This window comes from Camelus ferus, chromosome 11 (assembly GCF_009834535.1).
Source record: "Camelus ferus isolate YT-003-E chromosome 11, BCGSAC_Cfer_1.0, whole genome shotgun sequence".
Taxonomy (NCBI): Eukaryota; Metazoa; Chordata; class Mammalia; order Artiodactyla; family Camelidae; genus Camelus; species Camelus ferus.
The window spans coordinates 824394-838123 of NC_045706.1; the positions used below are offsets into that span (position 1 = coordinate 824394).

At 60.2% G+C, this 13730-nt stretch overlaps 1 protein-coding gene across 5 annotated transcripts in view; it reads right to left on the reverse strand.

Moving 5' to 3' along the window:
- Positions 1-13730, reverse strand: part of INPP5A (inositol polyphosphate-5-phosphatase A) — a 158009-nt gene that overhangs the window by 56013 nt on the left and 88266 nt on the right. For all 5 annotated transcript variants that reach the window (XM_032490609.1, XM_032490606.1, XM_032490608.1 and 2 more), the window contains one exon: positions 1420-1483. In XM_032490609.1, coding sequence (XP_032346500.1) covers positions 1420-1483 — 64 coding nt within the window. The remainder of the gene's footprint in view (positions 1-1419; positions 1484-13730) is intronic.

Genomic DNA, 13730 nt, shown 5'->3' on the forward strand with positions numbered 1-13730 from the left:
GGCAAGCCTCCCGCCGGGCTAGCGAGCTCGGGGCGCGGCCGCCGACTGCCGCATCACAGCTCCTGTCTGCGACAGCAGGGCCGGCCCACTCCACCGTGCGTCTGACATGCACCTAATAATGCACAGGTTTAAGTGAACTGTGGGCTGGCCAGGCACTTTATGACTAGTCCGACTTAGCAATACAACACGTATACAAACGGTGACCTGCAAACGGGAGAAGTTCAGCAGATCTGGTAGATCTTTAAGCTGGAGGTGCAGGTTTATTAGAAACATAACCCGTTTTGCTTCCAGCTTCACCTGGGCCTGCTGTGTTTGCCCGTCCCTGTCTGCTCCCAGCCTGCTGCACGCGAACACGACCTGCAGACATCGGGGGTCCGGCATGAGATAGTGGGGAGAGCAGCCCGAGCCCGGGCTCCCGCCCCGTCTGCTCAGCCACCCCAGGCTCCTCAGCAGGAAGCCAGAGGCTGTGTCTCGAGCATCAAAGAACCCCCAGGCAACAGGGCAGTGAAGATCCCCCCTGCCGGCTAGAACCCTGCTCTCAACGTGGATGACATCACCTCTCAAGCAGTCTGGAGACGATGCTGGCCCCCAGCCTTGGGGAGAGTGATCTGTCTCGAGTGAATGAGTGAGTGGGGACGAGTCTGAACAAACCGACACGAGTAGCTGCCCCCAGTTCTCGCGCCCTCAGTGGCCTTTCTGATTAACGTGACCTGGCTCCACAGCCCAACATGGGGGGCTCTGAAGGACTCTATGAAATACGCAGAGACAGCGGCACGCGGAAGGTCAACACGCAGACTCCGCAGACCGGACGGGCAGGCACTGGGACCCCTCAGGCCTGGGGCACAGCCTGAACTCCCCCGAGTCAGAGGACAGAGGCGAGGGCTGTGCCAGGAGACTGGGGGGGGGGATCTTCTCAGCACAGACACGTGGTGTCACCCATTAGACATGGGCTACACTTCCTGCTCTGCTGCAAACACACCCCTGGCCCGTCTCTTCCTGAAACACGCCCTCCTCCAGTCGCGTTTCTGTTTTTCATTTTCTCACGTTTGACAGGAGCCCCGATACAACATACAGAGCCATCTCCTTCTCCTCTAGCTCCGCTTCTGGAGAGCCGGAGCCCCCACCTGAGCCTTGTCCCGGGAGCGGGGGCGGCACGGATGGCAATGGGGCGGGACGGCTAGGGGGGTGGTCCAGGGCAGGCCTGTCATCTTGGTTTCAGAAACTCCAGAAAGCCAGGGGTTCTAATGATTCCCCACTTAGTGACTGCAGCAAACGACTCGATCAGACCCAGAGCACACGGCCCTCTTGCAGGGGCACTGGGCGGAGGGGTCCTGGAGAAGCCAGACCAGCGGGCAGGGTGCTGGGGTCCCCCAAGACAGAAAACTCCAGGAGACAGCAAAGGACAGCATGGAGTCTTACCTTTAAAGTCAAACTGGTAGATGTTTTTTAAGGATTCGTGAAGAAAATAAAAACTTCCTAGTGCCTGTAGAGCAAAAAGAGAAATAAGTGAGACCCCAGGAGAACATGCCTAAAGCAGCTTCGCGCGATGGGCCGGAAGCTCCACTGCACGAGACCAAGACTTTAACTGCCTGCAGCTTAACCACAGCCTGAGACTCGGGATGTAACCACACACGTCCCGACCCCGGGGGCCGTCAGCTCCGCTCCTTGCCAACACCTCCCCCACAGACGCCGGCCCGCTGTCCCCCGTCTGCTGCACGGGCTGTGCGGCGCAGCGGGCAAGGGTCTGGGCGGAGAGGGACTGGTCCCGGGTGCGGGACCCCCGGCTGTCGCGGCCCTGGCTCCCTGGCTCCCACCTGCTCCACCAGAGCCCCGCCGTCCTCCGCGGGTCCAGCCCCTCGCTCCTCACCCTCACGCCCCTCAGGACTGAGCTGCAGCCCCGCTCCCCCCAACCTCCAGTGCCACCAGCCCTGCCCATCCACGGTCAACTGAACACGCGGCCAGGGAGCGCCTGCCGGGTGCCGGGAGCCACTCTGGGTGGCGGGTCCGGTCCTGCTCGCCCCACCCGTGAAAAGGCCGAAGTGCCAGGGCCGGGCCGGGGCAGGAAGGCGACCTCTGATACCAACCATCATTTCTTTATCTGGAAATCAAACTTAACGCATGTGAGTGGTCACACGTCCTTTCCACCTGTGCCCGCGTGAGATGGGGATTAGGCGCCGACGGGCGCCCCACGGAGCAAGCGCAGAGCAGACAGCGCGCCCGCCGCGGCCCCCACCCTCCCCCCGAGTCCAGCAGCGGCTCCGCACCCTCCGCGCCCTCCGACAGAGGAGCGGGGGCGCCGCCGCACGCACCCGAGGACGTGCGGCTGGGCCCGTCCCAGTTAAGGGGGCGGTGGGCACAGGCAGCTCGTGGACCCAGGAAGGCGCAGGACCAGCCCGTGAGCGGACCTGACAGCTGCCCCACGGACAGTATCTGTTTCACGTACAGAGCACTCCGGAGAAGCGCAAGAAAAGAAACGTGATTGCAAAGACTTAAACATCGCCTCATCGAACGTTAAAGTTGATACAATACTAAGAGGTTCACAATAAACAAACAGAAAATAAGTTGAGAGTGCAGGAACAGCAACTGTAATTCAGTCAGGAACCCACAGTTAGCTCTGGTGAGCATGCAAAGTCGAAGTTCAACCCAACTTTTCCCGCATCTCGGGGCCCTTCCCACAGGCCGCGAGGACGTCCGGAGGGCCCTGCGCGGCCGACTGGGCCTGGCTCGGGGTCCGCTGACCCCACACCTGTCAGCAGGTGCTCACCACCTCTGAGAACACTGACTCCTTGCCCGTTTGGCCAAGAACAACGAAAACACTTTCGCACGTGTACACGCCAGGCTGTCAGGGGCGCTATCGACCTCCCAGCAGTCAAGCGCAGTCCAGCCTCGAGGTGTGTCGGTGAGAACAGTGGATGCAGGGCGGAGGCCCTGACCGCCAGCCGCAGGACGGCTTCGAGGCGCAGCTACGGGACTGGAAGGCCTGAGTTCCCACCACAGAGCCAGGCCTCCAGGGCTCGGAGAGGGGTGCTGGGTGCCCACCGTATTACCAGGGAACACGGTGGGGACGCGGCCCGAAGCCCCGGTCCCACCCGCCCGGGCGTCGCCGGGGCCCTCGAGCTGTCTGCAGATGGTCTCTGCCTCTCCAGAGTCGCCACTGGGGTGCACGGCCACACCGGCCGCTCCATCTGCCTTTGGAGCTGGGCTCTGCAGTGGCTCTGTGAACACACTCCCTGAGGACGGTCTGGTCACCTCTGAGTCCCAGCACAACAACTGCACATGGCAGGAGTCTGCTGACTCCTGGTTAAGCGGGAGAGATGTGGAGACTCAGGGCACCCCGAGGAGTGACGGGTAAGTGGCTCCCAAGCTAACACGTGGGACTGTTTGCTTGACTTCAAGGGACAGCCCATCACGTGGCCTCACAGCCTCCCAAGAGGCTGAGCACGACTGTAAAAAATAACACACTTTTTACCAGTAAAGGGAACAAGCACTTCGCAGGAGTGAAGCCCTGAGACTCCTGGTTTTAAAACAATTTAACAGATTGAGTAATAAATCAAAGCAAAGTTACTGTAACATTCATTAGATTATAAACAATAATAAATGAAACAAGGCTTTTGTTTGAATCAATGTAGAGCTTCATTGATCTCCTGTGTAACACACTCCGGCGGGCGACCTGATGGGAGGTAGCGGTGCCCGCGGGGCAGCAGGTGGGAAGGGTGCATTTAGCAGGTCACTGTCGCGAGGCCACCCTGCCTCTCGGAGCAGCTCTGCCACCATCTCAAACGAGAAGGGGCTGATTTACAAAGTACCGACTTTCCGTTTCAGCCCCTGGAGCTAAACACGGAGTGGCGGCCCCAAGGCCCCCGTCTGACCCTCAGCACGGCCCCCCTGGGCCGCCCGCCTGCCCCCAAGACACACCTGTAATCTCATTGCGTCTCCCGTCCAACGGCTGACAGCAGAACCTAATTAAATTGGTTGCCCACTGTATTCATCTACTTACAAAGTTAATGATATTCTGTTCCTGAATTAAAAAGCATTTTATAAGGCGAGCACCGGGGAGGCTGGCAAGCTGGACACCGGGCGCTGAACCTGTCACAGCCGTGGCGCAGGGTCCCCAGTCAGGCGGCCCCGACAGGGAGGGCCGTCACCGCAGGCACAGCCCCTCTTCGCCCCCCGCCCCTACGACAAATCCCACCAGGTCAATGCGCTGCTAACGTGTTAGCACAGCGAGGAGGACTGAAGTGTCACCAGACGGCCCTTCACGATAGCCTCCCAGATGGGCTGTGGGAGGGCGCGTCACAAGGGGGAGGATGCCAGAGCCTCAGACTGCAAGGTCGTGTCCCCACACCCACCTGGGCGAGGCCACCCTGAGAGAACCCCTCACCCCACCCCCAACTCTGTCTCTGGCCACACTCAGGAGTCGAGAAGTCTCCACGAGCAGGCGGCCTAAGAGCCAGGGTCAGGGGCTTCGGACGTAGGGTCAGCTTCTGAGCACAGGCACCATCCCCGGGACGTCCTGACAGAATGGACGTGGTTTGGGGGACGACTCCAAGGTTTCCGTCCAGGCAGCTGGAAGCGGGCACTGCCGCCACCCGAGACGGGGTGGGCTCTGGGGGGCAGGCGTCGGCTTCAGACAAGCTGAGGCTGAAAGGCCGTAAGACACCTCGGGGGACACTGGACGAGCGGCGCTGGACATACGCCTGGAGTCCAGGACAGAGGTCTGGGCAGGTGTAAGTGCAGGGGGACGTCCCCAACACAAGCTGTCGAGCTCCCGGGGAGGGATGAGAGCACAGGGCAGGGGACACGGTGGCCAGCAGGGACATGGGGGTCAAGGGACACAGGGAGGTCGTGGGAACACAGGGGGGTTGTGTGGACAAGGGGGGGTCATGGGGACACGGGGGGTCATGGGGAGAAGAGAGCAGAGAAGTACTCGTGGGTGAGAGCAGGCGAGTGTCAGGGACGTCAGACGTGTCAGCACAGGACACTTTACAGAAGGAGCACTGGGCAGTACTGGCCCCTGAGGACGTCACCCAGGCACCAGCTTGGATAAGCCGTCTGAAGATGCTGTCCATCCAAGACCCGACACTCCCTTCTCCACCCACGTGATCACCTGTTTTTGTTCACAGTGTCTGGGACCTTCCTTCTGAAAAGGGAAATCCTACTGACCTTTGCGGGGTTTAATGTCTCAGGAGCTGACAGCTGACAACAGGTGGGAAAGGTCTGGCCAGCATCCCCAAACTCATGCCATGTGCCCGCCACCCTCCTGGGTGATGCTGACCCGACCTCCTCGGCCAGCACCCCCAAACCACCTTAAATCTGCATCACCTAAGCGTTTTCCTCTCACAACGGCATTCCTTGCAGTAGGAATATTGTTTGCAATAATACATACTTCTGCAAACTCAAAGTTTCAGTAATAGGCAAAGAAAAATGTCAGACTTAAAACAACAACTAGTTTTAATTATGAAATTTATTAAGTCATTTTTCCATGTCTAAATGATTACGAAAGGTAATCAATAAACTTTTATGCCAATTAAATTATGTGGAGAGTTTGCATCATAATTAAAACAGCTCTGACTTTCATCTTTTGTCTTCTAAAAATCATTAGCTTTCCAATTACAATTTCATTCTTACAAATGTCCTGGAGAAATGGGTTATGTGCATTACGGATATAGGATAATTAAAGTAAAATGCACTTTAAGAGACGGCCCTCATGGAACGCAAGCCGTTTACAGAATACCTTCTGCCATTAGAGACGCCTGGGGCATATAAAGTGCTACCGAAAAGGTTTAATTGATTTTTAAATTTCAATTATACTGGGAAATTTCCATCTCTTTCTGTTTCACAGAGTCGCACTCAGTCCCTGTTCCAGAGACTCCGAAGCAGCGGCATGTGCGGGCGTGAGGCTCCCGGGAACCGCCCCTCAGCCCCCGCGTTACTGTCCCCTCTGAGCCCGCGGAGCCCGGGGCGCCGACTCCACTCACCCCTCAACCTGCGCGGCTGGTGCTGGTGGCCCTGTCTCCTGCTTCGACTGCACACGCCATCACCCACGTCCACCCCGTGTCTGCCGTCCTCACGCCCTGTCCTTCCTGCCTCTGAACGTCTTTCCGCCGGGCCCTTTGCTTTTGGAGAAGAGCGTCCTTCAGGCTTTATTGCCCTTCGGGTGGGTCTGCTGGTGACAAGTCCCTTTTGGGTTTCATTTGAATAAAAACGTCCATTGCACCTTCATTCTTGAAGGTGTTTTTGCTGAGGATGGGGTCCCGCAGCCTGCCCACGGCAGCCTCGCAGGGCCCCCCGTCCATGGTCCACCAGTCTCACTGTGGCCTGTCCGGGCGCAAGTGCCTTTGCCTCCTGCCTGGGGCTCGTCGGGACTCCTGAATTTGTGTCCTGGGCACAGGACAAACTGCCATTCACAAACTGCCATTCACGATCCACAAGGGCTTCCGACCCCTCAGCTCCACACACACGTCTCCGCCTCCGCCCACCCCAGCCTTCTGCTCTCCCACGACTCACTTCAGGGTCTTCTGCTGGCCCCCCTGCAGGTCACCAGCATCGTCTTCTGCCCCGTAGCTTTTGGCTGCATGATTCGGGCAAACGTGCGCCGAGAAAGCCTCACTTGTAGAGGGGGCACGATCCAATCTGCCTGCTGGGAGGTCCGCGAGAGACCACGCGCCCCTGTCAGCAGAGGAGCAGCAGCCGTGCGCCCTCTATGCCCCTCCTGTGAGTCGGGGCTCTGCAGGACGCCACCTCCAAACACCTGCCTCAGGCTTCAGACCCCAGCGCTCCCCTGACGGACCTCCAAACGGGCACCGTGACCCGGCTCAGGCTCCCTCCACCCTGGCCCCCGTGCTGGGTGGGAGCAGCCAGGGCTCAGACGCGGGTCTGGAGCAGAACGCGGCGGTCCTGTCCTGCGCCCACCTCCTCCTGGTCTCGAGACCTCACCACGTCACTGACCCTGCCTGAGCCCCGGCTTCTCCACCGCGACATGGAAGACAATCACAGCGTCCTTTCCCAGGGGTGCTCTGGCCTCCAGTGGGTGGCGCAGGGTCAGGACAAACCAGCTCAGTGTTAACCCCCACTCCCGTGAGACAGTGGTAGCACTTCCCACCCACCCCCCCGCGGCCTTGGGATGTGGCCTCGAGTATGTCCTTGCCGACACTGGGCTAAGGCACGGCGGGGAGGGCGCTCCACCGCCCCATGCAAAGATGCAGGAGCCCTGCTGTCCCCATCCTTGTCCCCTCCCCTCCTCGGCCACGGAGAGGCCACCACACCAAGAGCCCTAAGTGACCACTAGCCGCCCAACGAGAAGGAGGCAGGTAAAGGAGGAAGCCCCTCTGTGCCCCACATTTCACCTTGTGGGGGTGCAGCTCCCCATAAAGTGAAAGAAAGACCCCTCCTTCCTCACCTCTCCTCTGAGGCCGAACCATGAACAGCCCCCGCCCCCAGGAGAAACCATCCCACCGGTGGCCTCGACGTGGACCCGACCTCCTGGCAAAGTCGCAGGGAAGGGGTGCTGTCCACCCCCGCCTGCACTCTCCCCACTTCAGCCCTGCTGCCCCGGCCACATGCATACCCACTTTTCTCCTTAAAAAAGAAAAGAAACCAGTATTTCCACAGGACTGAGAACCAGGGGGAGATACAGGGTCAGGAGAGCTTTTTGTCCATAAGGAGAGGGAGGCACTGGCATGCGGTCTGCTGATGGGGACGATTGGGCACAAAGGGAAAAACCAGCAACGCATCAGTCGGGCGGCGCCTCCCAGAGGTGGGGGGGGGGCGCGCTAAGTCCCACCACTGTGAGCCCGATGCCCTGCACCGTCGGGATGGGGACGCAGCCCCAGGGACCTCACATCCTGCCTGCCCACTGGTCACGGGGTGGAGCTGGAGGAAAGACATGGGGGGGTGGGTCCGACACGTGGTCCAACGCCATGGGAGGTGGGTGGGGCTGGAGGTGGCGAGGGGGACACGGAGGGCAGTTTGGTGGGGGGCTCTCCGAGAAGAGGTCTGTGAGCCTGGGGAGTTGCCCATGGAGGTCCAGAAAACTCAGGGGGCTCGGGGGCTGGAGAGACCGTGAGGAGGGTGGGGTGGAGCATTTGGACAGGAACAGAGGACAGATCACGAGTGTGGGGGCTGTGAGTGCAGAGGTGGATGCGGGGGGCAGACCCTCCTGCGCAGAGACAGCCATGTGCATGCGACATTAAAGGCACGGGGCGCCGCTGAGTGAGTCTGGACGCGCAGCCTGCCCCTGAGGCGGGAGCGGGGCCGCAGGAAGTGATGAAAGGCGAACAATGTGCAAAGAGGCGGAATTAGAGCCAGAGGGAACACGACAGGACGAAGCTGTCCTTGGACTTGGGTCGAAGGTTCAAGCCCTGAAACCCCATGGTTTCCGCCCGTGACCATCTCAGGAGAGCCTCCTGGAGCACATCCTAGAGCGCCAGGGAGGAGTGGCGCCTGGCACCCATTCTGCTGGCGAGGCCGCGTGCCCTGCCCTGGACCAGCGGACCGCCGCAGAGATGCCACGCGAATGGTGCCCGAGCAGACGCGAGGCCAAGGCTGAGCCCACAGAGCAGGCCGTCTGTCCCCGCGCATCCCTGGGAACCGTGGGGGGCTCCTGTCCTTCCTTGTCCAAGAAGGTGGGCTGGCAGGTCCGAAGTGCACAGTTGAGAATAGAACACTATCGATCTGCACGGGCAGCGGGAGGCCCCGGTGGGGCCGCGGGGCTCCTTGCCCGCTGCGCCGGCCGGGCCAGTTACGAGCCGTCTCTGGGCCCATCTGCATCTCAGGCTTCCCAGCTGTAAAATGGGGGCGGGGGTCACAGTCAAGTTCTTAGAACAAGCCCAGCAAAGACAGTCATCAGGTAAAAGCCAGCAGTGCTGGGGAGGCCTCCGCACATGGCCGTTCGACCGGAAGTGCTGTGGTTCAGGGCTGAAGGTGAGCGGGCTACCCAGCGAGCAAGTGAACCAGGACAGCAGCTTGTCAGCCACGGCGAAGAGGAGCCATCAGCCCTTCTCGCGCTCCCTGTGCAAACCTGCGTTCACCAAGCACACGGCCAGCATTTCTTCATTTCCCTGATCGTGCCTTAATTAAATCTCTAGCCCGTGGTTTAAAATAAAGCCATTATGGGCTGTGAGCAGGAATTTCATCTTTCCCTATTGAGCTATAAAATCAATCACGTTCAGTTTTTACTACGTAACCTCTACAGAGTGAAACGGTTTGAGGTTGAAGTATCTGACGTGCTCCGACGTGAGCCCAGGAAGTCTGTCAACGGCCTGCTCCTGAAAAGGGAGCCCTCTGCCTCGCTTCCAGGCTTTCTCCACCCCCGCAGCAGCCCGCAGCCGGGGTGGAGCTCTGACTGCAGGAGGCTTGAAGGCGAGCGGGAGAGAGCGCCAAAGGGCTGAGGGTTCCAGGAAAAACGCAAGACGAGTCATTTTGTCTGAAACGAGACCAGCGGCACTTAAACCTGGGACCTGCCTCTGGAACCGTTCAAAGCTGCAGCACGCCGGCCCGCCCGCCCCCCGCGGTCCCCACGGCCGCGAGTGCAGCAAAAAAGGCACGTCATCTGTTGGATGTTATCTCGACAGAAGAAAAAATAACAGATACTTATAAAAGTTACACCTGAAAAATCTCCACTCCAACCTACGTTCGATGTGCTTAGCCTAAAGGTCAAAGCGCGGAATTTGCTGGATAAATAAACGTCGGAGGGGCGGATGGATCACTGGAGAATTGGGGCATGGCGGCGAATGAATAACCCGCAAGCGCCTCCCAAACCCCATTACTTCCGCTCCTGCCGGAGCCCGAGATTCATGTCCCCGCATGCCGCCAGTTCATTACCAAGAAGCCGCAACCCTCCTCGGCTCCCGCCGGGCAGCGCGCGGCCCCTCGAGGGCCCTTTAGTGTTTAATTCCCCATCACCCGCTCCGCTGAACAGCTTAATCTCTGCTTGTATGATCAATACTGTATCAGTGTAAATTAAAATGACAATTTTAAAGTAATTAAGCCTGTTAATGCTCGATTCAAATGTCATTATTTGCACAAGGGATTGAGGAGAAATTACATCGTGTCCAGGGTGACAGGAAGATGTCTGAGCCGCTGGACGCGCTGCGTGGTGCCACTGGGGACCTCAGCAAAGCGGATTAACTCTGCCGCGCCCTGCCAGGGTACCTATCCAATTTCTAAAGAGGATAACGCGATTTGACAAATCTAATTCCAGCTACAAACTCAATTATTGTGATAATAGATGAAAACTGGGAGGAGACGCCGTACGCGGCCCACGTTTTAAAAAACACACTTAACTCCGGGATGAGATACAACAGTTATGATTTGATTTGATTTGTTCCCGCTCCTTCGGAAACCCTTTAAACCATTTCGATGGTTGGAAGAACAGCCAACATTGATTACATAGCGAAGCTCTGACCCAAAAGCCCGCGGGTCACGGGAAACGTCTGCTGTCCGAGCTCGGACGGCCGCCTTGACTAGACACGTGAAAGCACGGCTCGCCTGCCTGGGTCTCGAGAGCAGATGCCTAACGCTCAGCCCGCCCGGCCCTGGCTGGTCGGCCCTAGCTTGGAGAGCCGCACCCAGCCCGGACAGCTGCGTCCAGCCCTTCTCCCTGAGAGGCAATGGGACTGGGGATTAACAAAAAGAAAATTAAACAAACAAAAACCGCCTCCACCCGCCCGTGACCTGGAGCACCGGGCACGGGGCGCACGTCAGGCCCCTGACCGGCCGCACGCACGGGAGCTCCTGCCCCCGACTGAGCCGCTACTCGGGGTCAGGGGACACGCGGGGCGCTGCCCGCAGCACGGGGGGTGCTGCTCCAGGGGGGCAGCCGCAGGCACTGGGCCTCGCCCCTCAGATCAGCAGAAAAGCTGACAACCAAACATCCATCTCAAGACGCAGAGGAAAAGTGTCACAACTTCCACTTGAAAGCCGTGTGGGCGCCGTGCGGCCAGTCTTTCAGGGTTTCCTTGGACCACTGGGGACACTGTCCCACTCCAGAAGGTGGCCAGGGCCTCTGGCCAGCGTGCCCCTCGCCGGGTGTTCCGGGGGATCTGACAGGCGCTTTGTGCGCTTTGGGCTTCTTGTCTGCAGAGGGAGGAGGGAGCTCTGCGGTGGCCTGCACGCAGACAGGGCCTGTGTGTGTCTGTCCCCGCGTGTGACAACCTCCCCGTCCTCACGGCCCCGCCAGCAGGACCGCGGACAAACAGCACCACCGCGGAAGCACGCCTGTCAGAGCGTGGTCCCCACCCCAGCTCCTAACCACAGACGCCCCGAGTGCAGGTCCCTCCTGTTTGAAGACGAGAACTAGGCGGGAAGGACGTTTTCATCACAGCGTGGAAGGAGGCCAGGCGTCTGATTATCTCATTTCCAGGCAGACGTGACGGGCCACCAGGGCACTGCGCTCCTCCCTTCAACCCAGGAAACAATTACACAGTGAGGAAAACCCCAAATCCCAAGCGGCTCTTCCCGGTGATAATTCAAAAGCACGTCTTCTCCTGAAAGGCAACAGACCCGAAATCAAGGGAAAACCGAGGGACACGCTGGCTGTCAGGATGGGGACTTCTGATCCAAGAGGTGGCTTCCTGCCTTCGAAGGGTGCGTGCAGCCTCGGGGCACGCGCTCCCAGGGGAGAGTGGATGGCCCCAGTCTGACTGTCGGCCTTTTCTGGACACACGAGACATCAGCAGAGACTCTGGACGTAAGCGGTGTCCAAGCTCCGCTTCTCCTCTCCTCTCGTCCGAGGGCCTGGGCAGCCCGGGGCAGGAGTGGCTCAGCCTGGGTATCCAGCCCGAGGTTGCGTGCCCTGGAGGTGCCGCCTCCCTCCCCACTCTGGAAAGTCTGGGGGCTCTGGCATATCAGCACCTGGGCTGCAAAGGGGGCACGTGGAGCCTCTGCTGACAAGACCCCAGCTGATGGGGGCCCTGGTCCAGCACCAGCCCTGAGGCAACACTGCAGGCACCGCAGAGCAGGCCTCTGTCCAGACCAGCCCGCGGACCCTGCGCGGCCAGTCCAACGCCATTTTCTGCCCTTCAGGCCAACCTGGCTGCTGACTGACAGGAGTAGCACGATCTGGACAACTGGACGGGGGCAGGCCTAACAGACGTGAGTCCAAGAAGATGTTGCCCGCACACAAAGCCCCACGGCCACGTCCCCCACTGAGTCAAGCCCACGGGCCCCACAAGGCGTGGGCGGGAGGCAGGACCTCTGACCGACCGACCACACACAGCAGGCCGCAGGGAGCACTGGCTGGCCGTCTGCACACGTGGGTGTGGAGATGGACTCACAGGACACCCAGAGACGGGCCGAAGAAGCCCAGCGCCAGCCAGCAGCTCTCGGTCCAGCGCTTGGACTGCAGGGCCGCACACGCAGTGGCATCAGGAGAAGCAGGTGGCCCGGGCAGGTTGTCCTCCCGGAAAGAACACGTGCCTCGCTGCCCTCAGGGTGGGCGGTGGACAGTCTCAGAGCAGAGCCCCAACCCCAAGCTATCTCAGAGGCGCAGCAGTGGTCAGCCCGGGAGGCCAGCCGGCGCCGCTCGCCTGGGGAGCACCTGGGGAGGCCTTGGCAAAGCCCCCTCCTCACAGGGCCTCCGTAGCCCTGAGGCTGCCCCCCAAAGACTCCGGCTCCTCCCGGAACCGGGCTCTGAACCCCGACGAGGGCCGCGCTCCTGCCGCCCCTTCCTGGGCACCTCAAGTCCAGCTGTGGGCATCTGGGATGCAGCTGCTTGGGGGCTCCGGGGGCTCCTCGGGGAGCACGAGCTCGCAGCCCTGGGAGCCCTGTGCGGTGGACACAGAGGCGGAGGTGGGGACCCCGAGGAGCCCGGCCGGGGATCCCAGGGGCAGTGCAGGGCCTGGGAAGGGACAAGGGAAACCGTAAGCCGACACCACTTTTTATGTTCACTGCTTCACTGATTTTCTGTCAAAAAATGCTAACAAGCATGAAAGTCCTTAAGAGCTTTACAATTTTTCAGTTGTTCACCAATACATTTCTCCGCTGCACTTAGGCGGCGGTGACACGGCGGGTGACACACGTTCCATCACACCTGTCTGCGCCTGACCGATCGGCCGCAGCCAGGAGCCCGGTGTGGATTCCCCGCCGGGAGAGAGAACACAGGGACGGCCCTCCAGGCCAGCTGAGGGGTGATGGCCGGGTCTGGCCACCCCCCACCCTTGGGCAAGGACCCCGCTGGCTGGGGCCTTGCCGAGAGTGGCCTGCGGGGAGGGAGGGAAGCAGAGACCAATCAACCACCACGATCAGGTGAACTGCCCCAAGCAGGGCTCTGTGCAAAGGAACAGGGACCCCTTCCCCACGGAACCGCGACCCCACAGATGCAGCGAGCGTCACAGCAGTGGGGGACAGCGGAGGGCAGGGGGGACAGCCGGGGGGGGCAGGGCGCGGGCAGCTGTGGGATCAGCTGTGGTGGGTGGAGGAAGCATCCCCTGCACTGGGGATCACGCCTCACGCCACGGGCCGCGTGGAGTCGCAGCCCCCGCAGGTGCTTCTTCCCGGTCCCTCCCCACACCCACCCCGCAGGCCCCCGCACTTCCTCACAGGAACGCAAATCATGTGCAAATCGACTGGTCGCTGCACAGCAGAAGACAGCTCCTGCCTGCCCAGAGCACAGAGGAACACGGACCAGCGTCAACCAAAGCCATCGTGTTGAGCTGGAGTGACGCTGCATTCAGAGTCAGTAAAGCCCTATTTAACCTAAAGAATGTCTTCTTAATTCTATGTTGATAACG